The sequence below is a fragment of the Vulpes vulpes genome, chromosome 10, assembly GCF_048418805.1.
Source record: "Vulpes vulpes isolate BD-2025 chromosome 10, VulVul3, whole genome shotgun sequence".
Taxonomy (NCBI): domain Eukaryota; kingdom Metazoa; phylum Chordata; class Mammalia; order Carnivora; family Canidae; genus Vulpes; species Vulpes vulpes.
This window is the reverse complement of record NC_132789.1, coordinates 20,515,909-20,543,271: the sequence shown is the minus strand read 5'-3', so window position 1 is coordinate 20,543,271 and position 27,363 is coordinate 20,515,909. Positions and strand designations below refer to the sequence as shown.

At 50.6% G+C, this 27,363-nt stretch overlaps 1 protein-coding gene across 4 annotated transcripts in view; it reads right to left on the bottom strand.

Annotated features, from left to right (window-relative positions):
• Positions 1-27,363, bottom strand: part of KIAA1671 (KIAA1671 ortholog) — a 201,523-nt gene that overhangs the window by 122,558 nt on the left and 51,602 nt on the right. For all 4 annotated transcript variants that reach the window (XM_072725194.1, XM_072725193.1, XM_026002955.2 and 1 more), the window contains exons 3-6: positions 18,876-20,465; positions 16,814-16,901; positions 10,032-12,812; positions 2,588-2,722 (exon numbers count right to left, since the gene is read on the bottom strand). In XM_072725194.1, the coding sequence (XP_072581295.1) occupies positions 2,588-2,722; positions 10,032-12,812; positions 16,814-16,901; positions 18,876-20,410 (4,539 nt within the window). In that variant the 5' untranslated portion in view covers positions 20,411-20,465. The remainder of the gene's footprint in view (positions 1-2,587; positions 2,723-10,031; positions 12,813-16,813; positions 16,902-18,875; positions 20,466-27,363) is intronic.

Below are 27,363 nucleotides of genomic sequence, written 5' to 3'. Positions count from 1 at the left end.
CCAGACAGGACCAGCCTCATTTTGCAGGAGAAAAAATAGAGGTTCACTGAGGTCCATCAGATCAGTTGCCCACAGTCACACAGTGGCAGAGCCGGAATCGGAAGCCACTGCTCAGCCTCCAGAGCCCAAGGCTGAGGTCCCCGGAATGAGGCATTTGGAGCCGTCGGAATGTGAGCTGGACACCACCACCTCCTGATGGCCACTCCCTGGAATTGCAGGTGTGAGTCTTCAAAGCAGGGAAATGAGGTCTGAGGGCCCCCTCACCCTTCCCACCTGTATCGGAGAAGAGGAACTCAAGCAGGCAGCAATGGGGCAGGGACCTCGGGCAGCCACAAGGAGAGAGCCAAGGTGAGCCACCTGGGGATCCAGGGACAAAGGCTCCTCAATGACAGACAGTGGGCCACCAGGGGGATGCCAGCAAGCAGAGACTATAAAAAGACAGGCCTTCAATGCTTTTCTCTCTACAACCTCTGTCTTCGCATACACACACAAAAGGTCAAGTACAATCAGATAAACTGAGTTGGTGCCACCGGAGAGGCAATGAGAAAAGAGTAATGAAGAAATTGGTGGAAGGGAATGTTTAACAAAAAACAGGCAGGTTTCAAATGTGTGTACATCTGCAGCTGGGATCTGAGCACCCGAGGAGGCTTTCCGGGGCTGCTCAGCAAAAGGTTATGAGGTCTGTGTTCCTGCTCTGGCTCTGCAGCCCCCAGCCTTGCTATCAGCCCTGCAAGCCCTGGTACAGATGTTCCCCCATCAAGAACCCTGCCAGGGCATCTTCTTCACCCCGTGTTGCAGAGAAGCAAACTGAGTTTCAGGAAAGTGAAGTTTCTTGCCCATGACCAAAAGGCCAGAAGGGATAAAACCTAGGATTTAAATACTAGAGGATCCCATGTCTCCAAAAGAGACCAGGCACAAATACCCTTGACATGCATGGACCTTGTGATCCAGATGACCTCATGAGTAGAACTGAGGTTGCCTCATTAAAGAAACCCCTATTGTAGGGATCCCTGGGTGGCGCAGCGGTTCGGCGCCTGCCTTTGGCCCAGGGCGCGATCCTGGAGACCCGGGATCGAATCCCACATCAGGCTCCCGGTGCATGGAGCCTGCTTCTCCCTCTGCCTGTGTCTCTGCCTCTCTCTCTCTCTGTGACTATCATAAATTTAAAAAAAAAAAAAGAAAGAAACCCCTATTGTAGATGCTCCACATGGGGTCTGGGGCCCTAACGGGACTTCCTGAGCAACTGTAGAACTCAGCCGATCTCCAAAAATCATGGAACTTCAGTCCAGAAAAAGAAAGAAAAGAAAAGAAAAGAAAGAAAGAAAGAAAGAAAGAAAGAAAGAAAGAAAGAAAGAAAGAAAAAGAAAATCCCAGGAAATGGGAGGTGGCAACATCTGGGGAGATGCCCTAGCATCCTGCTGCATCACTGACCCACTTCCTTTCATAAGTGAAGAAATGGACTCAGAGAGGATAAGTGCTGCCCCAAAGAAGCACAGCTCAGTGAGAGCCAAAGAGAGATTCAAAAGCAAGGATAGGGCAGCCCAGGTGGCTCAGCGGTTGAGCATCTGCCTTCAGCCCAGGGTCTGATCCTGGAGTCCTGGGATCGAGTCCCACATCGGGCTCCCTGCATGGAGCCTGCTTCTCCCTCTGCCTGTGTCTCTCCCTCCCTCTCTCTCTCTCTCTCTCATGAATAAATAAATAAAATCTTAAAAAAAAAAAAGCATAATAGGGATCCCTGGGTGGCTCAGCGGTTTAGCGCCTGCCTTTGGCCCAGGGCGCGATCCTGGAGACCCGGGATCGAATCCCACGTCGGGCTCCCGGTGCATGGAGCCTGCTTCTCCCTCTGCCTATGCCTCTGCCTCTCTCTCTCTCTCTCTCTGTGTGACTATCATAAATAAAAAATAATAAAAATTTTTTTAAAAAGCATAATAATAATAGTAATGGTAACAATAACACTCATTGAAGCGTTTGCTGTGTACCCAGGACCATGCTGAACACTTGCTGCATTATCTTCTCTGAGCCCCACAGCAGCCCTGTGATGTACATGCTTTCATTATCCCCATTTCACGGATGAAGAGACTGAGGCCAAACGCCTGTCTGCACACAAAGCTAGGATCTGAGCCCTGGTGATCTGGCTCCAGGACAAGCTTAGTTAAATTAACTCATCGGCGCAAAAGAAACAGAAATCAAGATCCTGTTTTCTAGGCAAAGAAACCAAAGCACAAAGAAGTAAGTTGTTAAAAGAGACTGAGAATAGCGGTATTGGGATTCGAACCCAGAACTTTCAGAGCCCACGGCATGTTCTCTTATTTGTTCTACACCAGGCAGCTAGGGTTACCACTCTGCATTGGGCTAGAAACCCGAGAGGAGAGAAGGCTTCCTGGCGGAGCCACCAAACACCCTCTACATCGAAAACCGCTAGCCAGCCAGTCCAGCAACACCAGCTCCTTGGACAGGCACCTGTCCCCCTTCGGCCCCCTCGGGCTCCTGGGCCAGCCTCCACGGTCCATAGGACCACATTCCCAGTGATGTCTGATGCCCAGCACCCCCGTACAAGTTCCAGTCGGGCCATGCCAGCACCACTCACCACAAAGGGCCCGCTCCTCTTGTCCTTGCAGAAACTGTGGCTTCTCCGGGTGCCTGAGGCTACAGGGGACACCTGCCAGAGTGGCTGCTCCTTGTCCTGCAGGGCATCCTCCTTCTCCAGGTCCTGAGCCAGCACCTGAGGCACAGAACACAAGCAAAGGACTTTACTGGGGCTTTCCATTTACAGGAAGAACATGTCACAGCGAGAGAGTCCATTCCTAAAATGGACTAAAATGTACCTAAAAGGGCAAAAAGAAAACTAAAGCGCCAGAAACCCCACCCCACGACAGTCTACCTTAATGACGGGAGGTGGTAAGTGGGGTCTGGGTTCAGCCCAGCCTCAGACACTAAATAACTGTGTGGCCTTAGGTTAGTGCCTTAACCTCTCTGCATCTGGACCATGTGGGAAAAGACTCCTAATAACAGCAGTCAGCTTCTAGGCTTTGGGGAGAACCCAGTGAGCAGCAGTGTATGGAAAGTGTGTGACATCATGCTGTCACCAGAGAGCGATGCGCACAGGTCCTGGGCACCTGGCTTCAGGCTCATCTCCCCCATGCCCGGTAGGTAAGTAGGGAGTCCTCCATAAATGTCAGCCAGCCTCATTACTGCCACTAGTAACTTTTGGTGACTTCCCCCAAACACACATACACAGAAGCACAGATACAGGGAGAAATGATGTATGAACGGGCAGTACTAAATAAACCTAGTCTGAATCAGGGAGGGTTTTCTTCCAGCCAGTTATATATAGGGGATAGATTCACAGGCCAGTAAGTATGGGACTCCAGAATTTGTGGTTCACGTGTTTCACACTTTTCCTGCACAAATGGGAAAAAAAAGGCCCAGAGAGGGAAGGGGAAGGCATCTCCTTAAGAACACACAGCATGAGTAAAGAGAAAGGCTGGATTCTGGATCCCTTGCCTCACAGACTTTTTTTTTTTTTTTTTTTTGATACCTTATGAGACATCAAGTCCTCCCTGGCTGTTCTTTCTTAGCCTCCATGCATCACAGAGGGACTTCTACTCATCCAGGGCCAGCCCCAGAGCCTTCTCCTTTCCTGTTCCATCACTCCCTCAGGGATCTCTCATAACATCACCTGGCTTTACATAAATCCCATCTGTGCACAGGCAACTCCCAATTTTGTCTGTGTCAGGACCCCTGACTTGCAGGGCCCCACTGCTCGCTCCACATCTCCCTGTACTGCTCACACTCATCACAGACCTCTCCATTCCTTCCCCCCAAAACTGTTCCCCCGCCCTGCCCATCACCCAGCTGTGCCAGCCAAGACCCTCAGGTTGGTCTCTGTCCTTTGGCTTCTCCCAACCTCATCAACAAAGCTGAGACTCTGCCTTCGAAACATGCTGCAAACCTCACAGCATAAACCAAAATCAACTCAAAATAGATCAAAGGCCTTAAGGCCAGAGCAAAGACTAGAAAACTCTCAGAAGAAAATATAGGTGTAAATGTTCATGACCCTGGATTAGGAAGCAGTTTCTCTGATATGGCATCAAAAGCACAAGTGACCAGAGAAAAATAAATTGGAGTTCATCAAAATGAAAAACTTCTTTGCTTCAAAGGATACCACTGAGAAAGCAAAAAAACATAACTCACAGAATGGGAGGAAATTTCTGCAAATTCTATGTCTGCTAAGGCACTTGTGTCCAGAATATACAAAGAGTAATTACAACTCAATAATAAAAAGAACAATAACCCAGTTAAGAATAGACAAAGGATCTGAACAAAGAAGGAACACACATGGTCAAACAGGCACATGAAAAGATGTGCCATGGAAAACACAAGTCAAAACCACAATGAGAGACCTTCATACACAGTAGGATGGCTAGAATCAAAAAGACAGATGAGCATTGGCAAGGATGGATGTATGGAAATCAGCCCTCATGAACTGCTCGTGGAATGGAATGTACAATGGTGCAATTGCCTTGGAAATCAGTGGCTCCCTTATACTCTGTGCCCCCCTCTTCCGAACCATGCCCACTGGCACCCTTCCAGCATCCATAGGACTGGCTCATTCCCACCACAGCCAACACTCAAGTGGTATTTTTCAGGTCCCCTCCCCAGGTGACCTTCCCCTGACCACCCTCTTAGAGTCAGCTCCCCATCACCTCTTCTTCTATCTCCCCGGAACTTAGTACTCTCGCTCACTTAAGGTTTGTCCCCCTAGACTGAAGCCATCTGCTGGAACATCCTGTGATTATGGAGATGTTCTCTATCTGGGCTATACAATACAGTTGCCATGAGCCACCCTTGACTTTTGAGCACTTGAATGTGGCTACCAGGACCGAGGTATTGACCTTTTTTTTAAAAGATATTATTTAATTATTTATGACAGACACACAGAGACAGGCAGAGACATAGGCAGAGGGAGAAGCAGGCTTCCTGTGGGGAACCTGACATGGGACTCAATCCCAGGACCCTGGGATTATACCCTGAGCCAAAGGCAGATGCTCAACCACTAAGTCACCCAGAACTTTTAATCTTATTTAACTTTAACTAATTTACATTGAAAGAACCACATGCGGTTGCCTTATTACATGGCATAGCCTGATACAGTGGGCTGGTCCCTCCCAGCAGCTCCAGGGCCTAGAACAGGGCCTGGCACTGGGTTAGCCCATTTATTAAATGTAGTAAATGAACAGAGGCCTGGAGGTTCCCTCAAACTTCTTTCACATCAGGCCCTGGGCCAGGGGCTTGACCACACATTACTTCACCATAAATCTCCAACAAGCCATGAAGTAGACAGGACTCACATTCCAGATGAAGAAATTGAGGCTCACAGAGGTCTGGCAAGATGCTCGAGATCACACAGCTAATAAGTCACAAAGCTAGGGCCCAATCCTAGGTCTGCCCAATAGGCAGTCCAGCGCGGCTCCCGAGGAGAAATTGAATCGTAAGTGTACAAATGGTTCACCTTCCTAGTAAAGAACTCCAACTCCATGAGAAAAGGACCAAGGACCGTGTTCCAAAAGAACAGTGGGAAAAACATAAGCAAGCAGGGGGTGGGAAGGAAAAACAAAAAGCCTCACTTGTCACTCAGGTGACAAGATGAGGGGCACTCGTCTGGAGCATCACATCCAGAAGTCTGGTAATGCACCTGGCTGCTCAGGCCAAGAGGAGACGGGTCCCTGTCACTGCTGGCGAGGATTTAACCAGGTGCGGCCCCTGGCGCAGGACATGCTGGTGTGACCCCTGCAAAATTACAACCACACTCCCTTTAGACTCTCGCCATTCTAAGTACACAGGCAAACCCTGCCCGAGTGCAAAATGACATCTGAATGTGGTCTGTCATTAGCACAGGATCAGGAATATTCACCCCTCTCTAACCATACAGCAGTCAAAACGGATGAGGAATCTGAAAGCTCTCAGACTCACAACATATAGGAAAAAAAGGCAAGTGCCAAATCTAACAAAGGTGGGCACCACCCCAGGGATTCCAACCAACTGGTCGGGGTGAGACCCTGCAAGGCTCTCATTTTGGGTTGCCTGGATTATTCCCACATGCAACCAAAGTTTCAACCCCCTGCAGAGGATGCTCTCTTTGATGGAAAAGAGAGGCAAGAATAAGAATGTGTGTTCCTATTTGCTTGTATTTTCAGAAAGAAACTCTATGCATTTGGGCCAGAAAAGAAGCTAAGTGGTTACAGGATGGGAGGAATGCCGATGATGGCAAGGGAGGTACAGGCTGCCTCCCATGCCTTTAAGTATTATTGGAGCCTCTTGAGAATGTTCTCTCTTTTGAAATTCAAATAAATCATTTGATTAAATAGAATACTGCAGTAGGGACTGGGACAAAGTTTTGAAAAATGTTTCTTAAGTGAAAAAGAAAAAGAAAGAGGAGGAGGGAGGGAGGGCAGGGGGATCACTTTAAGTATGATCGCACACCACGTGGGGTGCATGAGCAGTGCTGGCTGTGCATCAAGAAAGCCTCACCCATAGGAGCAAACATGCACCAAGATGCTTGCTAAAGCTGTTTCCAATACAAAAACCCTAACCAACCCAAATGTCCATCAACAAGTGGCTGGATATGGGGGATCCCTGGGTGGCTCAGTGATTTAGCGCCTGCCTTTGGCCCAGGGCGTGATCCTGGATTCCCGGGATCAAGTCCCACATCAGGCTCCCTGTATGGAGCCTGCTTCTCCCTCTGCCTGTGTCTCTGCCTCTCTCTGTGTGTCTCTCATGAATAAATAAATAAAATCTTAAAAAAAAAAAAGGTTTAAAAAGGTTTAAACTGGATAAAAAAGGTTTGGGCTCAGTCACTTAATAAAATACTTTGCGACCACTAAAAATGACAAGGTGATTATCTACACACTGTTTTTTTATTGTTAATTTTTTTAAAGAATTTATTTATTTATTCATGAGAGACACACAGAGAGAGGCAGAGACACAGGCAAAGAGAAGCAGGCTCCCCACGGGGAGCCTGATGGAAGATTCAATCCCAGGACCCCAAGATCATGACCTGAGCCAAAGGCAGATATTCAACTGCTGAGCCAACGAGGGGTCCTTACTGTTAATTTTTTTTTTAAGCAAGCTGTAAGATTTTTTTGTAGAATATTACCATGTTTCCATTAGACAGCATGTTATTTGCCTGTGTCTGTATCTGGTTGGGTTTCTTTGCCTACGGAGCTATACACATTAGGGACTGGATGATTCTCACTACTGGTAGCAAGCATCCCTGCCTCCACCCACTAGATGCAGGGAGAAAACTCTTCCCTGGTGGTGACAACAGAAAAATGTCTCACACTTCACCAAAGGTACCCTAGAGGGCAAAACTACCTGTGGTTGAGAACCCCTGAACACAGTATTCTATTTAATTAAATCATCATTTAGGGGAGCCTCGCATTCTATACGCTATGCTTCCATAACACGTTCACTTTCACACAAGTGTTCACTATTCTTGCAGTAAGGAAAATATAATTACAAATAAAGACGTATATGGGGCACCTGGATGGCTCAGGGGTTGAGTGTCTGCCTTCGGCTCCAGTCATGATCCTGGGGTCCTGGGATGGAGTCCCACATCGAGCTCCCTACAGGGATCCTGCTTCTCCCTCTGCCTATGTTTCTGCCTTTCTCTGTGTCTCTCATGGACAAATAAATAAAATCTTTAAAAAAACAACAACAAAGATGTACGTGATGGACAAGCTACTCTGTGGTATAGGAAAGCCCCAAAGATATCAAAAACTAACAGTGGCTGCATCTGTGGGATAGGAATGGAGAGGGGTTTGGGGGTACACTTTTTTAATCCACTCTTGTGAGCCCTGAATTTTTAACAACCAACATTTTGTACTTCTGTATGGCTTTTATTTATTTTTTCAAGATCTAGAACCAAAGCTGGTTGGACAGGAGAGAAGGGAAACAGGGAGCCAGTCCAAGGCTTCCCAATCCCTCGGTGAGAAAACAGATCCCCTGACAACGAGCACTCTTGGGGCCAGCACACCCCGGGCCAGCATCCAAGGCCAGGCTGGGGGCCCCTTCCATGCCGCCCTGACTCTCCCGCTGCCAGCAGGCCCCTGAGCAAGGCGCTGTTGGATAGATTCAGTGTCACATTTCCTTGTCCTCTCCCCTCTGCCACTGTTCCCACAAGAACAGCCTCGTGAGCCCCTCCTGGGGCAGCACATGGGCAAACCCACAGGCTGGCCCTGCGCTCCCACGTGGACTGGGTGCTCGGTCCACGCTGCATCTCCATTCAGCCTACCCACAGAGCCGCCCGGGCAGAAACTTCTGTCAATTCTGGTGAGGCACCTGAGGCCCAGGGAGGCAAAGTGACTGCCTCGCACACAGCTGGTGAGCGGCAGAGTGGAGACTAGACGCGGTACCGAAAAGCCTTCGCTGACCCTTTGTGTCGTGATCTTTATTGACATCATCCCACGGTTTTGCTTCTACAATGTCCCTGTCCAGGCCAGACCCTCTACTTTCTTTTTCTAGATGAGATAGATGAGGCTCGGGCCCTCAGGGCAAGGGTTTGCCCTTCACCACTCAGTCTAAGGGACAGAGGTGGGTTACTCTCATATGCAACCAAAGTTGCAGCCCCTGCAGAGGATGCTCTCTTTGATGGAAAAGAGAGGCAAAAATAAGAATGTGTGTTCCTATTTGCTTGTATTTCCAGAAAGAAACTCTATGAATTTGGACCAGAAAAGAAGCTAAGTACCAGTGGGATAAGGAGGATGCTGAGGATATGCAAGAAAGGCATAGGGGGATTTATACTCAGATTTCTTCCCCATCTTCAAAGTTCCCATTTACCACCGAGTAGCTACTAGAAAGCCTGTGTATCTAGCCAGACCTGGGTTCAAATACTAGGTTTCCATGTGGTGCTGTGTGACCTGAGACAAGTTATTTAACTTCTCTGGGCTTGGGATTTTTGCCATCTGTACAAAAAGATCACATCTGCAGCAGACATTGTGGGCGCCCTGCCCCACGCTCAAGTACATGCCAGTGGCAATGGTGTCCTGCTGTGTGAGCAGTCCTCTCCACCACCGAGCATGGCACCAGCCAGGATGGAAGAGTCTGAATGTTGACAGCCTCAGAAGTAGCCTCAGGGGAGGGCAGAAGGGAACTGGAAAATAAATATACTCCAGGTTCCTTGCCCATTGGACAGGACAAGTCAGGGGTGATCTATGCCACCTCCAGAGGACTCCAGGGGGAATGAGCCCCAAATGCCCAGAGGGGCAACTCCATCACCAGCCTCCCGTTCCCTGCATCACTTCTCTTCTGGGGACCCCGCCAGGGAGCACCTCCTAAAACAACTACTTGCAGGGCACCTGGGTGGCTCAGTCAGTGAAGCGTCCAATTCTTGATTTTTGGCTCAGGTCATGATCTCAGGATTGTGAGATGGAGCCCCGCGTTGGGCTCTGTGCTCAGTGGGGAGTCTGCTTCTCCCCCTGCTCATGCTCTCTCACACGTGCTGTTTCTTGCTCTCAAATAAAAAAATAAATAAATAGAATCTTAAAAAATAAAAAAACAACCACTTGCAAGGGTCTGCTTCTATGGCAACCCAAACTACCAACAATCCCACAAAAGAGGGATCGTCATGAGACTCACAGAAGATGGCTCGTTCACTCATTCAACAAGTATTCCTTGCAGGTTCACAAAATGTCACGCATTATGCTGAATATTAGGGACACGATAATGAACTTGATACAATACACAGGAACAGGCAGCCGGTGCTCCATACATGCATGATTATCATCACTCTAGGCCAGATCAAACTGGTGGCCCACAGACATCAAAAAGCAGCCGGAAGTGAGCAGCAGCTGCCCTTCCCCCCCACCACAGGAAATGGGCTATTTGCCCCAATCTCCCCCCTCCCCCAGTCCCACTCTCGGTCTGACTCCATTTATTTACATACCCACCCAGCCCCCAGGGTATGGGAGGTTGAGAGCCCTGGCCTATATCTTAATCAACATTTTACAAAACTGAGCAGCCTTCCTACTCACCTTTAAACTGTCTCGAGTCCCCGACTCCCGCCGGCAGGGCCCCATTCTGGTCTCCTTGGCCTCAGAACTGTCTCCGGAGAGGCTGGACCTCCCTTTGGGCTGCTCTTGCCTCCTCTCTCTGGCTTCCTGCATGACACACAGGCCCTCTCGGATTTTGGCAGAGGGGCCTTTCTCCGAATAGGCCCTCTTGACATCCAGCAGTGGCCTGCCGCAGTCATATGGGTGATCACCCCACTGGACGGCACTGCCCTCCTCTCCCCTCCCGACGGATTTCCTTGGGGTCCCTTTCTTCTGGTCAGTGGGAGAGGATCTGGCCAAAACGCAGGCCCCACCACCCAGATCTTCCCAGGGAGTGGGCTTTGACTCCGCTGGGTAGTTCTGATAGTTTGCACTCTGATGTTTACTAACAAAGTCCTTTCTGTCATCCTCGGGGATTCCCGAAACTTTTCTCCTGGGACCAGAAGAGGCCCCTGGATATTTTTCAGAAGGAGCCGAGAGGGGCAGAGCCCACAGAGGAGGGCTGAATTTGGTGTTCGCGGCTGCCCCTGGGGTCTCTGCCGGCTGCTTGCCTGAGCCAAGAGAAGAACTGTGGTTTGCTTCGGCAAAACTGGCTTGTGTCCGGACACCCTCGGCTTCGGACCTCTCCTTCCAGCTCCTCCTTCTCGGCTCTAGCCTGCCTTGCTGGCCTGGCCTCTCCTGAGTTGAGCCGCTGGGCACTGCAGGTGTACCCTCCACCCGCTCCTGAACCTCCTGCTTCTTGTACTCCGCCATCAGGGCGTCGATGTCCAGCACGCTGGATCTGTAGCCATCTTTGACTTTACCTGGGACCTTCACGCTGATCACTTCGGTGTCCCTTCTGACGAGGAGATCGCTGGCTTCTGGGTGACTTCTGGAAGCCGGGGGTGTTTTGGGGGCATTGCTGGGGGATGTCCTGCTCCCACTCTGAAAACTGGAGCCATCTTCTGGTCCCCCATGGATCCATAAAGCATCAGCACCCATGATTCTTTCACTAGAAGCATCCAGAACCCTGTCCCCAAGAGGCGATGGGCGGTCTGTTGGCTTCAGAGGTTTTGAATAGCTTGTGCCGTCCCGCTCTTTGCCCTTAGACCAGCTGTTACTCCCCTTGGCCTCCAGTGGCTCTTCGTGGTTAAGAGAAACCAAGGCAGATGTTCGAGAATGAGGAGAAGGAGGTGGGACTATTTTTCTAGAATGTTCTGTCAAGTTTTCAGGCCCTGACTTAACAAAACTCTTTGCTTTTTGAGTATCAGGAATCTGATACGTCACCGCAAAAAATGTCGCCCTGGGTTCCAAAGAGGACCCTTGCTTCAGTGCTGGCCGAGTCTGGTCCTGTGAAGCACCAGGGCTCACCTCCTGCGTCTCCACCCTACTGTGGGATGGCTCAGGTTTTCTTAAGGCACTGGTGGTGGGGCTCAAAGGTTCAGTTTGTCTCTGCTCCACCTTCCAAGAGTTTTCTGGGCCCAGGAAGCTGAATTCATCAAACTTCACATCATGGGGCAACGTCCTCCGCCGCCACCTCTCGAATCTCTGGTCCACAGGGCCCGCCTTCCGCATCTTGGCCTCAGGCTCCAGCGCCTTGGCCGGTGGTGGTTTGCCCTCACTGGCAGCCACAACTAGGGGCCCCTTCTGCACCCGCACTTCTGCACGCGGCTGTGCTCGGAAGTCAGAGGGCTCATCCAGAGGGCACCCCCGGTGGGGAGCCCTTCCTCCTGCTAAGCTATAGCCTCCTGACCAGGTTCTGGCCATACCAGGCCCCACATGCGGGGCCTCCTGGACAGCAGCCTGGACGGCCCTCCCCGAGGTGACTTCGGGACCGCAGGGCCTGGCTGAGTGCTCGCTGTTGCCCTCAGAGTTCAAATCTGAGCCTTTCTCTTCACTGGCCACCACGGTGGCTTTGTGCCAGTTCATGGTCACCCCACCTGCCCATTTGGGTGACAGGCTATTGCTCCCAAACGTGTCCTTTGGCTCTCGGGAGTCAGGCTTTGGCCCACTCGCTTCATGAAACCCTCGGGCTTCCCAAATCAAACTGACCCTTTGGACAGACCCAACCTGACCTTCCAGCCTGCACTCTGGGTCAGCAGGGGTGACCTCATGGGACTGCTGCCTCCCCTTCGGTGAGAGGTGAGACCTGCTGCTTCGCAGGGTCATGGCTTTTTCCTCTAACGCCGTGGAGACGGCCTCACTGTGCGCCCGGTTGCCCACAGTGTGCATGATGTCATACTTGGGCTCGACCTTCTGGGATAGAGGAGAATTTTTACTGTGTTTTTCATCCGAAGAGTACTCTTCTGAGAGGGGCACATGATACTGTTTGGGTTCACCATTTGAAAGGGCGGTCCATCCCCATTTCTCTGTACTGGGATTCTCAACCCATCTGGAGTTCTGTTTCGTGAGGTTCGTCTTTTCTGGCAGGTCCCTCCCCAGCCAAGAGCCTCTCTCAGGCCTGGGTTTGAGCTCTGAGACACGGGCATCCGCCACATCTCTGGGGGGTGTGGCCGAGGGACGAAGTCCCGACTGGTTAGCCACTGTGTGTCTCTCCACATGATGCTCAAACACAGTAGCCCACACCGTCTGGAAGCTTCCATCATCTTCTGGAGTGCTGTCAGAAGGGGTCAGAGCCCCCACCGAGCTTTCACCTCGATAGTTGACAGGGACTTGGTTAGAACCGTCTTTCCGCTCTGTCTGCCTAGACTTCTCCCGGAGCGTCCCAGGCTTCCAGGGGCTTCTTGGAACGGATGTTCCATCCACACCATGCCCTTCCTTTTGCTGGAAAAAAAAAAAAAGAAAGAAAAAAACAACCCAATTTACGTTAAGGGATTTGAAAGAGAAAGGAAGAGGTGAGCTGATCAAAACAGCTGATTTTAAAATCAAACCATAAGATACCATAAAATTCTAAAGACTGAACACACCCAGTGTGGGTGAGGATGTGAGAAAATGAACACTCTTGGGTACTGTTGGCAAGGACATAAATGGGTACAACTTTTGAACAGTTCAGCATTCATGTCATGATCTTAAAATACTCATTTTCCTTTTAATCTGGCCAATTTCCTCCCAAGATTCTTTTTTGCTTCACATGCCCAAGTCTGGATAAACAAGAGTGCTCGGGGAGCACTGCAAAGAGAGAAAGCAAACCGACACAGAAATAACCTAAATGCCCATTTGTGGGGCATAGGCTAAATGAGCTCTGACATAATTCAGATAATGGAATGCCACAGGGCACCTGCATCCACAGAAGGGGAGAGGGTCCTCATGTCACCTCTAACAACACATAAAATACTGTGGTGTGGGCGAGAGAAAAGCAGACTGTGGAACAGTGTATTTATAAAACAATACCGTTTCTCAACAACTGTGTGTGTATGTGTATATACATGTAGATACACAGTGGAGAAAAGATACAAATCAAACTGTCAGGAAGGGAGTGAGGGGAGGAAGAAGGAATGAGGAGAACATCGCTTTCCCTCTTACACACTCAGTTCTGTTCGGTTTTATAATATACATGTATTACTTAGTCATTTCTTAATCTATAAAGATGTCTACTTAATCTAGAAAGAAGTCTCCTTCAACAAGTTAAGGAAACCACCATCTAACCCACCAATCCCATTCCTGGGTAGATACCCAAAAAAAGTGAAAAGAGGGGTTCACACAAAAAATTGTGCACCTATGTCTTTTTTTTTTTTTTTGTGCACCTATGTCTTCAGCAGTACACTTCACAATCTTCAAAAGCTAGAAATCACCCAAATGCCTACCTGCAGAAGAACGGATAAACAAATCATGGCCTATCTATACAATGGGATCATATTCAGCCATAAAAAGGAACAAAATACCGATTCATGCTCCAACATAGATGAACCTTGAAAGCAATATTCTGCTAATTGAAAGAAGCCAGACATAAAAGGATACATGTTTTGTAATTCCACTTATATGGAACTCAGAACAGGCAGGTCTATGGGGATAGAAAGTAGATTCGTGGTTGCCAGAGGCCACAGGTGGAAGACGGGAAGTGAATGACTAGTTAAGGTTTACATTTGGAGTGATAAAAAATTCTGGTGGCAGCTGGATAGCTCAGTCAGAAGAGCATGTGGCTCTTAACCTCAAGGTCATGAGTTTAAGCCCCACACTGGGTGTAGAGATTACTTACATTTTAAAAAATAAATAAATTCTGGAACGAGATGGTGGTGGTGGTTGTATAATGCTGAGAATACACGTAATGTCACTGAATTATTCACTTTAGAATTGTTTGGATGCGGTGCTTGGGTGGCTCAATCTGTTGAGTGTCCAAATCTTGATTTCAGTTCAGATCATGACCTCAGGGTCCTGGGATGGAGCCCCCTGTGTGTCTCTTGGGCTCCCCACTCAGCAGGGAATCTGCTTGTCTGCCTCTCCCTCTGCCCCTCCTCACCCCCACTCATGATCTCTATCTCTCACAAAAAAATGAATAAATCTTAAATAAATAAAAATAAAATAAAATAATTAGGATACACACAGAGCTACAGTTTGCCAATCTCTACTGCAGATGATGGAATGCCATTAAAGAATTCAAAAGCTATTTTCATTTAAAGTGTTGACTCACATTTTATTACATAAAATTTGCATACATAATGTATGAATCCATTCTCTTCTCTTTTTTTTTTAAGATTTTATTTATTTATTCATGAGAGACACACAGAGAGAAGCAGAAACATAGGCAAGGGGAGAATTAGGCTCCCTGCAAGGAGTCTGATGCAGGACTCGATCCCGGGACCCTGGGATCATGCCCTGGGCCAAAGGCAGACACTCAACCACTGAGCCACTCAGGTGCCCCTGAATCCATTCTTTCTAAACAAGACAAAGCTCAAGTCCTTTTGAGACTTCAAATATTCTACTACCAGTGCCCTTCCTGGATAACAGCTGTTATCAATGGGGAGGAGTGTATCTTTGAAGAATGTTCTGGAACTTTCTCCTAGTATTGTGAGTGTATATTTTCATATATGTTTGTGTGTATATATACACACACATATGTGTGTGTGTATATATACACTTTTAAATTTTATTTATTTATTTATTTGAGAGAGAGAGAGCAAGTGTGATCTGGGGGAGGGACTGAGGGAAAAGCATACTCCCTGCTGAGCGGGGAGTCTGATGTGGGATTCCATCCCAGGACCCTGAGATCATGACCTGAGCTGAAGGCAGATGCTTAACCAAGAGAGCCACTCAGGCACCCTGAGAAAGATTGTTTTTAAATTTAAAAATATATTCACTGTTCTCAAAAAAAAATTAAAATTGTATATTTCATGTTATGTGTCTTTTACTACAATAAAAAGAATTACCAAAAGAAAAGTCTATTTACAGAGATCAAATCTCTGTAATCTCAAATAATAAATAAAGCAAGGAAGGGTTCCTTTATTAACTTTCATTTCTTAAAAGTTTTCCAAACATATACAAAAGTACAGAGAAAATAATAACTTCACCTCAACCCATCCCCTAGATTCAATGACAACCAGCTCTTTGTCCCACTTGCTTCACATGGTCCTTTCGGTTCTTGTTATCACTACACCATTTTAATGCGAATATAAGAGGCTTTACTTCAATGGGACCCTCTCTCCACCATTTTCAAAGAAGTGTTTCAGAACATCCAAGGACAAAAAGCAGGGAAAACCCCACCTCAGGAGTGGTGGGCACTGCCCCTCGGATCCAGCTCACAGTGTACAAGTGGGCTCGCCAGCAAGCTCTGGTGTTTAAAAGTCTGCATACGTGTCTTAAAAAGTGAAACCTCCACCTACCATACCATCCAGCCATTCCTAGGCATTTACCCAAGAGAAAAGAAAATAGATGTCCCTACAAAGCCTTGCCCACAAATGTTCAGAGCTCTTTTACATGCAAAGGCCCCCCAAAACAGGAAACAACCCAAACATCCATCAACAGGCCAAATGGATAAACAGATCATGTCTGCTCACACAATGGAATGCAACCCAGCTACAGAAAGGAATAAACTATTGATATACACATGCACACGATATGACACATCTCAAAATAATTATTCTGGGTGAAAGAAGACAGATAAAAAAAAAAAAAAAAGCACTGGTTGCATTTATAGAAAAATCTAGAAAAAACCTACAAAATGCAAAGTCGTCTAGAATAACAGAAAGCAGATCAGTGGCTGTTTGGGGGTAGGAGGAGGGGACAAGGGTGGCTACAAAAAAAGAAACTTGCACGTGCCGGAGATGTTCGGTATCGTGATGGTGATATAGTTTCAAAACTCATATATATGCTGTTTAAAAAAAAGAATTAAAACTCTGCACGAAGCATCAACCACAAATGGGTCAGACCTAGTGGTTATTTTATGAGCTTTTCCTTGTTAAATGGATTAAATAAAAATACTTTTAAGCAATTTAGTTGCTGGTATTTTTCCCTCATTCTGCTACTGCTAGGTGATGAGCTAAGGTAGGGAAGGGAACAAGGACCCTGATAAGGGAAACAGAGGGAGTTACTATTAACAGTTTTAAACCTAAATTTTAATTTCTTAATAAAGCAGGTGTTCGTACCTAAGAAAGCCAGGTCCCTCTTCCTCTATGCACAGGAAAAAATAAATACAACCTGGCAATGACATTTGTAAATAATACTTAACACTAAGGAGAGCAGAATCACAAACCCAAAAGGGACTTGAAAAGTGCTTCATGAGAGGCTTCTAATTCTTTTCTGGGTCTTGTAGATCACAACAGCTCTTTTTCTAGTCACTAAAGCTACCCACTGGAAAACAAGATGTGCCACACACAGGACTCTTTCCTTACCTTTTCCCCAGGTTCCTTAGGAAGTTCACCACTCAACTCAGAACACTTCTCGTATCTGACATCATTGCTCGATGCTGGACTTGAAAACCTGGTACAGAGATCCACGTTACTTGTATGGGACCAGAATCTGTGATTCCCTCCAGCCCACACCCTGCAACTAGCTCAGGAACCAGGAGTGAGGTCAGCATTAAAATCAACAAAGTAACAATGCCTGGTTTGCTTTGAGAAAAGATGTGTCCTCTCCAGTTGCCAAACCAAGAAGGGCCCAGAGGGGACAGCTTACCTTAAACACAGCATCATTGGATGGCAGGAGCCCCAGGCTTGGGTGAAGAGACCTGAGTGCTAGTCCCAGCTCTAACTGCCTCCCCACTTCAGGAGCTTGGGTCATGCTTGTGACCTCACCTGAGCCTCTGTCTCTTCATCTATAAAACGGGGATAATTAACACCTCCCCATCATCTTTTGTAGGGCAGATAAGAGGCTACCCAAGGCCCTAATAGCTATGTGAGGGCGTTCAGGGAAGAGTAAAGATGCCCCAGGAGGAATAATTAATGGTTGTTGTTAGCAACCCCAGGCACAACAACCACCCCACCACAGACCTGCCATGGGACTCGGGGGCAGTGGGCTGTCATGGAATGTGTGGGGGCACAGGCCTGTTTCTGCTTCTCTGGGTAACCTTGGCCAAATCATTGCCCCTCTCTGGGCCTCAGTTTCTTCACTTGCCAAGGGGAAGAGAAAGAAAGGGTGTTCTGGTGCTCAGAATGTTCCCATCTCTAAAGGGCTCCCTGGAATGGATCCCTAAAGATGAATTTGGGGCTGGGGCCTACAGAGACAAGGGAGGGGAGATAAATAAACCACTTAACCATGTCCCACTCTACAATCCTCCAGAGTCTGCCTCCTGGGAGGCATGAGGCCGTGGAGGAGTTATGTCCAAACTCAAGCCTCAGTTTCCCCATCTGTCAGATGAGAATAACCCAAGGCACTAGGAGGACACAGGAAAAGGTGTGTGAGGTCCCTGGCATGGGACACCTCTTTCTCTGTTACCTTAACTCGGGCCTGGCTGCACATGAGAATCACCTGGGAAGCTTTTATAAAAGACCAAGATATGAGCCCCCTCCCTAGACTAAGTCCGAATCTCGGGGCAGGGGGACAGGGGGTGGTGGGGGGTATGCCCTAGGCCTCGGCATTTTTTTCCAGATGATCCTAAATACTCAGAGGCACTGGTCTCACCCTGGCCAGCTGGCTGTCCTGGTTCCCAAGGGCAGTCTGCCCAGAGGTGGCCCCTGGGAGCTCCGACCTGACAAGAGTATGTCAGTGGCACGCATGTCATTAACAAGCTGGCGGACACACCCAGTGGCATCTCCCTGTTGTAGCTGGGAAGCCAGGAAAACAAAGGAGCAAAGAGATGTCAGAGGCCAGCCGAGCTTAGAAAACCATCCACTAGCAGGATTCATAATATCATTTGGAGCTACAACGTTGTGACGGCTTCCTTTGGGCAGAGTGAGTCACAGCATTGTCTATGAGTCTGCCTTAATCCTTCCAGGAAGGTTTCCGTTTTAAAGACAAAGAAACCAAGGCTCAAAAGGGGGAAGGGTCTTGCTCAAGCTATCTTGACCCATTGGATTTTATTTTGGGGGGCCAGGCATGGAGGCTTAGGCCAGACAGTCACATCCTCAGGCTTCTGGAAAGGCAAGGTTAGCCAGAGACCCAGGCTGTGCTGGAATTCCACGGGGCTCCAGGCTTCCTGGCGGTATTTCACCTCAACTATCCGCATCTGTGAAATGGGCACAATACCTCCCACTGCAAAGCGCAAAGGAAAAGGAACTGCTGGCAGAGGCTGGACCCAGAGGGGAGCTGCGTTACCTCTCCACAGCCCAGCTCCTATCCTGAGAAGCTAAGGCCACCTCCTCTCAGGGGCTGGGGGTACATCGAGGTGCAGGGGCATGTAGGTTGTAAGGTGCCTAGTGCAGAGCCTGGAGCCCGGCTCCCTTTCCCGAGGGGCCTCTGGTTAGCGGTGTGAGGCAGCTCAAGGCTGAGCGAAGCCCGTGGCACGTTCCCACTTACAGTTTGGTCAGATCCGCCGACAGCGGCCGTGCCTGGAAGGTCTTCCTCCTGGGCTCTGGCTTGGCCTCTGAGCTCTCGGCGGCCCAGCCTTTGATCCGCTCCTGGACGCTCACACCCACTTTCTCAGGCTCCAGGGCAGCTGACGGAGGCTCGGGGGCGGCCGGTGCGGGCCCAGATTCTGCTGCCGAGGTCAAGGTGCTCTCCTCCACAAACAGGCTGACGCGCCTCTTGACGCTGCTCCGGGGGGTCCATGCTCCCTCCAGCCGGCTGTCCCCATCAGCTGCTCTGCTCTTGACCTCAGCCAAGTCCTGCTCTCTCCCAGGTCTGGGTGAGGGGGACGGGGGCGCCCTCTCGGGCTCCCTGAGCGGCTTAGCTTTCTCTTCCCCAGGCTGCTGCTCATCCGGGGGGGTGCCCCTGGCCGAGCCCCCCGCAGTTCTGGGGCTGCCTGTCTCCGCCTGCCTAAAAAGCACCTTCTCCCTCTGTTCTCGGGTCTTCCTGGCTACTTCCAGGGAGTCTGAGTCTGGGTCATGAAGGCGAGGGTTTTCTTTGACCAAACACTCGGCATCCCCTTTGGGCTCCGGGTCGGACCTCTCAGGCCCCCGCCACTGGACAGGGGAGCCTGCGGCGGCCTCGTCCGCCACCCTCTTCAGCAAGGCCTCTTTGCTCTCAAACCGGGCTGTGAGGTCCATGGACAGAGGCCTGGGCCTCCTCACCCATGTCTTCTCAGGCGGGGCGGGGGGCGCTTTGCCCCCAGTGGCCGCCCCGCCGGGGCCCGGCTTCTGAGGCTGAATGGATTCGATGAAGATGGCCGACACGGGCCTTCTCCTCAGGCGAGGCCTGTCCTCCACGCTGCTGGCCTTCGACAGAGTCTCACTTGGGCCTGCCTCCTCCTGGGGGGCAGCTGACCTGGTGTCCTGCGACAGGGAGGCCGGCCGGGGAAGGGTCCCAGGCTTTCGGGCAGGCAGGGCAGGCTTGGCGGCCACCTCGGGCCGGGACCCCGACGTGGGCTCCTGAGACACACCCGTGGTGGCCTCCCGAGCCCCCTCACCGACCCCCTTGGCCAGAGCGGGGCCCGCTTTGCTGGTTTCAAAGACCATCATGGTGTTGGGGCGGGGCCGCAGGAAGGTGGTCTTGTGAAACAGAGACGAGCTCCTCCTCAGGCCCTCCCCGTTCCCTGGCTCCTGCCCCACCAGGCCGGGCATCTTGTCACCCAGGTCCTTTCCCACCAGGTCCTGGGAGCGCCCACAGGGAGGTGCCGGGCTGGCCGGGCCGGGCCCCGAGGACGGGACAGGGGCTTTCACGTCCAGGGCCTTCTCCCTGCAGAAGGGCTTGGGGGCAAGTCTGGGCAGCGGGAGCAAGCGGGTCGGGCTCCTCAGGGGGCTTTTTCCTTCCAAGAGCAACGCGGAGGGCGCCCCAGGGGCGTCGCCGGCCTGCGCGAAGTAGGTCCTCGTCAGGGTCTCCTCCTTGGCGATCTCGCCGAGGCCCGGCACTCCTGTCAGGGAAGTTAGGGAACCCACCTCGACCCGCGTCGCCATGGCTACGGTCCTGGATCCATGGGGATTAAGAACATCTGAGCTAGAGAAGCAACCACTGAAAGGGAAAAGCAAAGGACAGGGGGGAAAAAGTAAATTTAAATCTCAGTCAGCGTCTGAGTCCAAGCAGAGCGGTTAAGGAGGGGGAATGGGCCCAGGAGGCCAGAGCTCTCCACCAACCTCACCAGGCAAGCCTGGACCAGCCTCTCCACCTCCCAGAGCCCTGGGCAAAGGGAGTGGACTGGATGGGCCACCTCTGAGGATGGGCCACCTCTGAAGGCCCAATGGTGGGGAAAGGGTGCAACACTGTCTAGGACTGGCCCCACTCAGCTGATCTCAAGGCCAGCTCTCAGGTAAAAAGGGATTATTATCTCTGCTGCATAGAGAAGAAAACCAGCTCAGAGGGGCCAAGGAGCTGGCCTGATGTCACTTAGAGAGCAAGAGGCAACATCGGCATTTGAACCAGGTCGGACTCCAAACATCCACCGCATACTCCCAGCAAAAGCCCCGCTGAGGGCATCCTCACGTCCCCTCACCCGTTATGCCCAAGTAATTCCCCATTTTGGAGCCTGCCCACATCAGGCATCCCCGCTGACCCTCCTCACAGCCCTGTGCCGAGCACCAAGCACAAAGAGGGTAGAGGACCAGCCCCAGTTTATACAGCAGCAGAAAGGAGTCCCTAAGGTCCTTAAGTCCTTAGGGAGTCCTTAAGGTCACAGAGTTGGTCAGTGGCTCCTGAGGCCAAAGCTCAGCCCCCAATGCCAAGAGATTGTCCCTTATCTCCACTTTCCCACCCCTACCCCCTGCTGGCTGCCTTCAGAGCCTCCAGGAGAAGAGTAGCGGCTAATGGTGGGGGCTCACCACAGGTGAGGCCTCAAGGTAAGCCAGGCGCTTCGTGTCTTATAAATCACATCCTCTTTATAACCCTACGAGGTGGGTGCGATGATTATCAGACCGCCGTTTTGCAGCGGCTCTGGCGCAAGCCCCTTGGGCGTCCAGCTACAAGCTCTGTTCTCTCCAGCCAGGAGCCCTCCTCTCATATTAATCCCTGCACAACCCTGAGACGCAGGGGTTATCGCGATCACCATCACTGTGAGGATGAAGAGTCAGGGCCCAGAGAGGTCACGTGACTTGCCTGCATCACACAGCTCAGACTCAACCTCATGTCCTCACCCCATGCAACGTGGCCTTCTTAAACATTCTATCTTTTCTCGTTTCTGGTCTTAGAAAGGGCCAGACAAGTCACTGTTGTGGATCAGCCCCCACCACCCTGCCCCCACCTTCATGCCTGTGTCCTCTGCGGGCCCCCCGTCTAGATGGACATGAAGTAGAAGGTATTTTAGTTAAACGCGAGTCTCCTGCTTCCCTTCCTGGGGCCCCACTCTGCTGCCCCCGGCTCTGACTCACTCGGCAGCCTGCAGGAAAGAAAGGCAGACAGATTTTGATATTTTCTCTTCCTTACACGCTCGATGGTGCTAACAGATTTCTTCTCCCCAAACTGGAGAACGCTGTCTAGACAGGGTTAGAGGCAGCGAAGAGGGCTAGATACGCAGCATCGGAAAATCGGACGATGGCAGGGTTGGAAGGCAGATCGAGTCCTGCCCCAAATCAGGACCGTTCACCTTTAGAAGCCAGTCCCCGTGGCCCCCTGGAAACGCTGCTTTGGGACACACACGTAGCCCGGACACGAGACCCAGAGCAACGAGAGGATCCGAAACACGGAGAGGAAATCCCTTGGCAGAGCCCACTGGCACCCTCCTCCTCCTGGACACTCCGGCCCCACTTACCCGAGCTGGCAGGCCCTGGCTGGGGACGTGTGCCTGCCTGAGAGAGTCAGCGGTGTCACGTCCCATCGCGAACGGGGCTGGCGCACACTGCTGTGGTGGCAGGAGCGGGTGGGGGGTGGGGGCTCGTCCCCCCCCCCACACCCCCAGGCTGAGCCTCAGCAGGTCTCAAGAGACACAGGACCACAGCCTAGGCTCCGGAGTTCCGGAAGTGTGTGCACAGACGGCACAAAAGCTCCAACTGCATCCGCTGGCATCATCTCCAGCTTGTAAAACGCACACTCCTCTCGGCTTCTCAATATCGTAGCAAAAAGAGGGCTGAGTCCACGGTGGGTGCTCAATAGAAATCTCCCCCGTTCCTCTGCAACATGTTCACTGAGCACCTACCACGTGTGCAGAGATGAGCAAGAAAAGTCCCCTGCGTTCAGGGAACTCACAGTCTTGTTTAAGAAACACACGCGCGCGCACACACACACACACACACACAGCAGCGGCAATTACAACTCTAGGTAATAAATACCATGGTATATAAAGGGGGATGTGGGAGCACAGGATTAGTATTAGCTGCTTAGAATTGGGAATGGTGATCCCTGAAGACTCCCCAGGCTGAGAGGCGACACGAGAGAATGCAAGTTGTTGGCTAATTTGGGAGCTGTTTCTCCGGCTCAGAAGTATTTGAACATTCCATCTGCTCCAGGTCCTGAAACACCACCTCAGGGCCTTTGCACGAGCTGTGCCTGCTGGCTGGAATACCCTTCTCATTCACACAGACACCGGCCCAGCCCTCAGAACAGAGCTCAGGCATCTCTGCAATCCTCCCCACCCCCAACCACTACACACACACAGCCTGGTACAATCTTCCTCTTACATGTCCATGGAGCACCAGACATCCTTGGCAGGACTCGTCATAGCTCCATAGTTGTATTTAATGCTGCCTGAACTTTCACTTTATACTCGCCTCTCCCTTTCAACGGCAAGCTCCCAGAAGGCATCCAGAGTCCCCAGAAGCTAGCACGGCGGCCTGACATATAATAGCACCGAATACTACTTGTTGAGTACATAAATAACAGTTGAATGAATAAACAGATGAATGAAGAGGTATTCTTCTGCTCCCCACTCTTCTTGGATTTTTTTTTTTTAAGATTTTACTTATTTATTCATGAAAGGCATAGAGGCAGAGACATAGAGGGAGAAGCAGGCTCCCTGCAGGAAGCCCAATGTGGGATTCGATCCCAGGACCCCGGGATCATGCCCTGAGCTGAAGGCAGATGCTCAACCACTGAGCCACCCAGTAGTCCCCCTTCAAGGATTCTGAACAAGGACAGGTACCTCCAGTTTCATGATGCTAAGCAATCTAGGACACAGGAAGAGTTATTCTGGTTCTGGCAAGCTGGGTAGTGGCCAACGGTCAATTGCTACTAGATGACAAAACCCTGTGAAGAGCTAGGCTGGAAGCTCAACCTGCTGACCTCCCCAAGAGCACCCCAAGCCCCCAGTTTTGCTGGACCATAGGGAGAAGCTCTACTGCTCAATAGGCCTGCTGTCAGCCACCTGCTGTGACCACATTAACCCTTCACTGTCCTGCCGCCAGCTCATCTGCCCAAGTGTGGCTGGGATGCTTCCCTGCACAGCTTGTCCTGGGGAAAGAAGTCACCCACAGCAACCGCTGGCAAATTAGGATCAACGGTACATGCATGTCTCCCTACTCTGGGATCCTTGAACCCACCCAGCTCAGGGGCCGTCCCACAGGGCAGTAAAGGGGGAAAGAAGAGTCTTGGTCCATACCCCTCGTAACCAAACAATGTCTCTGTTATCTGTAATCTGCTTCACATCTTGGGCTTTCTCTTGAGTTTCCGTTTCAAATGCCTGGCAAATGCCTGGTATATAAATATGGCTGTACCAACGCATCTGCGAATTAATTAATACATTAGTGAACAAAGGGGGGAAAAGAGACATGTTTTTTGGTTTTGTTTTGTTTTGTTTTGTTTTGTTTTGTTTTTTGAACCACCACAATAAACAGCTAAGGAACATTTTGAAGTCTCTCCCAAACCTAGAAACACAGGACTCTCAGGGTTTCGCTGAACCTGTCATAAAAAACACAAGGAAACCGATTGAAATGTACGTTCTAAAACCTTACTTTAAATGCATCACATATGTCATGCTTAATTTAAGACATGTCGGTCTCTTCCAAAACACTCCAGAAGCTCGCTCCACACAGGGGCCAGCTGCTATGTCTTGTGTGGCCTCGCTCACTCTTTGTAAATGCATTAGCACTATCGGCCAAAGCCAAGAAAACAAGAGCTCCCGAAGAAAGAGGGGGCGAGGAGTGCGAGCCACCTCTCGGGTTGTATCTATACGAGCCATCGCAGAGCGCGGCATCAGGGACAGACGGGGAGCCTGTGGCCACAGTGGGCCAGAGGGCAGAGGATGCCAGTCTGACCTGGAGCAGTGAGGGCACCAGCAGGTACATGCCACCGAACCTTCCAGGTCTACAGGTTAGCTCTCCCAGAGTGGCTTTTGCAACATCTGAAATGCCCATTTCCTGAATCTTTTTTTAAGATTTTATTTATTTATTCATGAGAGACACAAAGAGAGAGGCAGAGACACAGGCAGAGGGAGAAGCAGGCTCCCTGCGGGGCGCCCGATGTGGGACTCGATTCCAGGACCCCGGGATCAGGACCTGAGCCAAAGGCAGATGCTCAGCCACTGAGCCACCCGGGCGTCCCTGCAGTTTTCTGCAAAGAAACCCATTTCCCCAGGAACTGAAGCACCAAGCCCCACAATTGTGGACATTCGGCGGGAGTCAGTGCAGAGCATCCGTTTGTCCGTGCGCCGTCCTACTGACTGTCCTGCAAACCAGGTTCTGTGCTTGGTGCTGGGGGTGTAGCCATGTGGCTCTCAGCCTCCTCCTCCTCCTGAACGAACCACATAGGGAGAAGGCAAGAGAAGCACCTCCATTCAGAACCAAACAGTTTGGCAGCTTTTCTCTCAGATTCAGAGGCGTTGATTCGTTCTAACAGCTGCTGCAGATCTTTCGTAATTACACCCTTAAATCCGATCTGGGAGCTCACCAGTCATTCACTCAGCCATCTCTGGGTGCCGTTTCTCGGGAATGCCACCATCTGCTGAGGGGTGTGAGCCAGTCCTCACGCCTTCCAGTGTCTTCCGGAATGTGACCTGGCCTCCCAAATCTGCAAATCCACCCTGCGTGGCGCCCTGCAGGAGGTGCCAAGTGCAGGCCCGCGTCCCTCCCAGGAGGGCAGGGCTGCAGTAAACGTCCACCCACGGGCCCCAGAAGGAAGGGGCCCGATGGCTGATGGCACTGGAGTACACACATCCTCTCCTCTCCGTCCCCATGGCAACGGCCCTAGCTCATTCGTTCGTTCATTTGTCCGTTCGTTCATTCATTCCAATACACAATTATTGAGCATCTACCACGTACCAGGCTCCGGGCCGGGCGCTAGGGACACAGCAGTGAACACAACACATGGAAAACCCTGTGCCCACGGAGCCGGCAGTCAAGAAGATAGGAATAAACAACATAAATAAACAAGATACACAGAAAGTTGGACAAGCAACCCTAAGAAGGAGAGTGGCCCGGGAAAACTTCATGAAGAAGGGACACTGAAAACCCACCTCCTCGCTGACATTCCTGTCTCTGCTGGAGCCTCCTCCAATCTACTCTAGCAGCACTAGAGTGAGGCTATGACTCGCAAGCACCATCGCGCCACCCCTCCTTGTTCAGAGCAAAGCATGTCAAACTTCATCCCTAAGACCTGGCAGGATCCGGATCCCCTTCATACCTCCCCCCACTCCCCCCACCCCCCGGGCCCTGTCTATCTGTCTGTCTCTAGCACGCACTCACGTACTTACTTTAGCACAATGAACCCCCCAGACAGGTCACAAGACACCCTATGCTCTTCCGTGCCTCCACGCCTCTACACTGCCATTTCCTACCGCTTGACTAATCCCTAGGCATCCCTCAGTCCTGAGCTCCAAAATGCCACCTCCTCCAGGAAGCCTGCCCTGCTGCCCTAGGGTGGGTTCAAGTGCCCCCTTTGTGCTGTGCTATCTAAGTCTCTGTTTCTCCCTAGCCTGGCGTTGATCACACACGTGGTGACTGTTTCCTCTGCTAGATGGGGTGATTCTGGGTCCTGGGTCCAGTTCACAACTGTAGCCCCAGGATCTGACATCAGAAGGGACATAAAGCCAGTGTGTAAAAAAGTATTCGAAGGAAGGGGATCCCTGGGTGGCTCGGCAGTTTAGCGCCTGCCTTGGGCCCAGGGCGCGATCCTAGAGTCCCGGGATCGAGTCCCGCATCGGGCTCCCGGAATAAGTAAATCTTTAAAAAAAAAAAAAAAAAAAGTATTTGAAGGGAAAGCATCCCTGAGAGAAGGAAATAGAGCATCCCATTAGCCATGGCTCTGGGGAAACAGATACACTCATTTGCTCCCAAGGCCAGTGTCCGTTATAAAAGCAAATCGGCAATATTCACTCTCAATCACTATTTTTTGAGACTCCCTCAAGAGTCAGGCACCACACTACGTGACTCTGTGCACCTTCTGCCTTCTCCCATCTAATATTCACAACTTTGTACTTCTCAAATTATTACCACTGCTCTAGAGATGAGGAAAACACAGTTTTGAAAATGAGCCGGCTCACATGGCAAGGAGGGACTGAGCTAGGGTTGAAATCTTCTGACTATAACCAAGTGTATTTCTCCAATATATTCACCCCCAAGCATGCATTTATTTCTTTTTTTTTTAAGATTTTATTTATTTATGAGAGACACAGAAAGAGAGGCAGAGACATAGGCAGAGGGAGAAGCAAGATCCCTGCAGGGAGCCTGAGCAGGACTCGATCTCAGGACCCCAGGATCACGACCTGAGCCAAAGGCAGATGCTCAACCACTGAGCCACCCAGGCGTCCCACATGCATTTATTTTTGATTCAGTAACGCTGTTTCTTTTTTTGCCCAAAGATTTTATTTATTTATTTACTTATTTATTTGCGGGGGGGGTGGGTAGTGGTGGAGGGAGAGGGACAAGCAGACTCTATGCTGAGTGTGAAGCCCAATGCAGGGCTGGGTCCCACAACCCTGAGAGGATGACCTGACCTGAAATCAAGAGTTGTGTGTACAACTGAGTCACCCAGGCATTCCTGGTAATCCTGC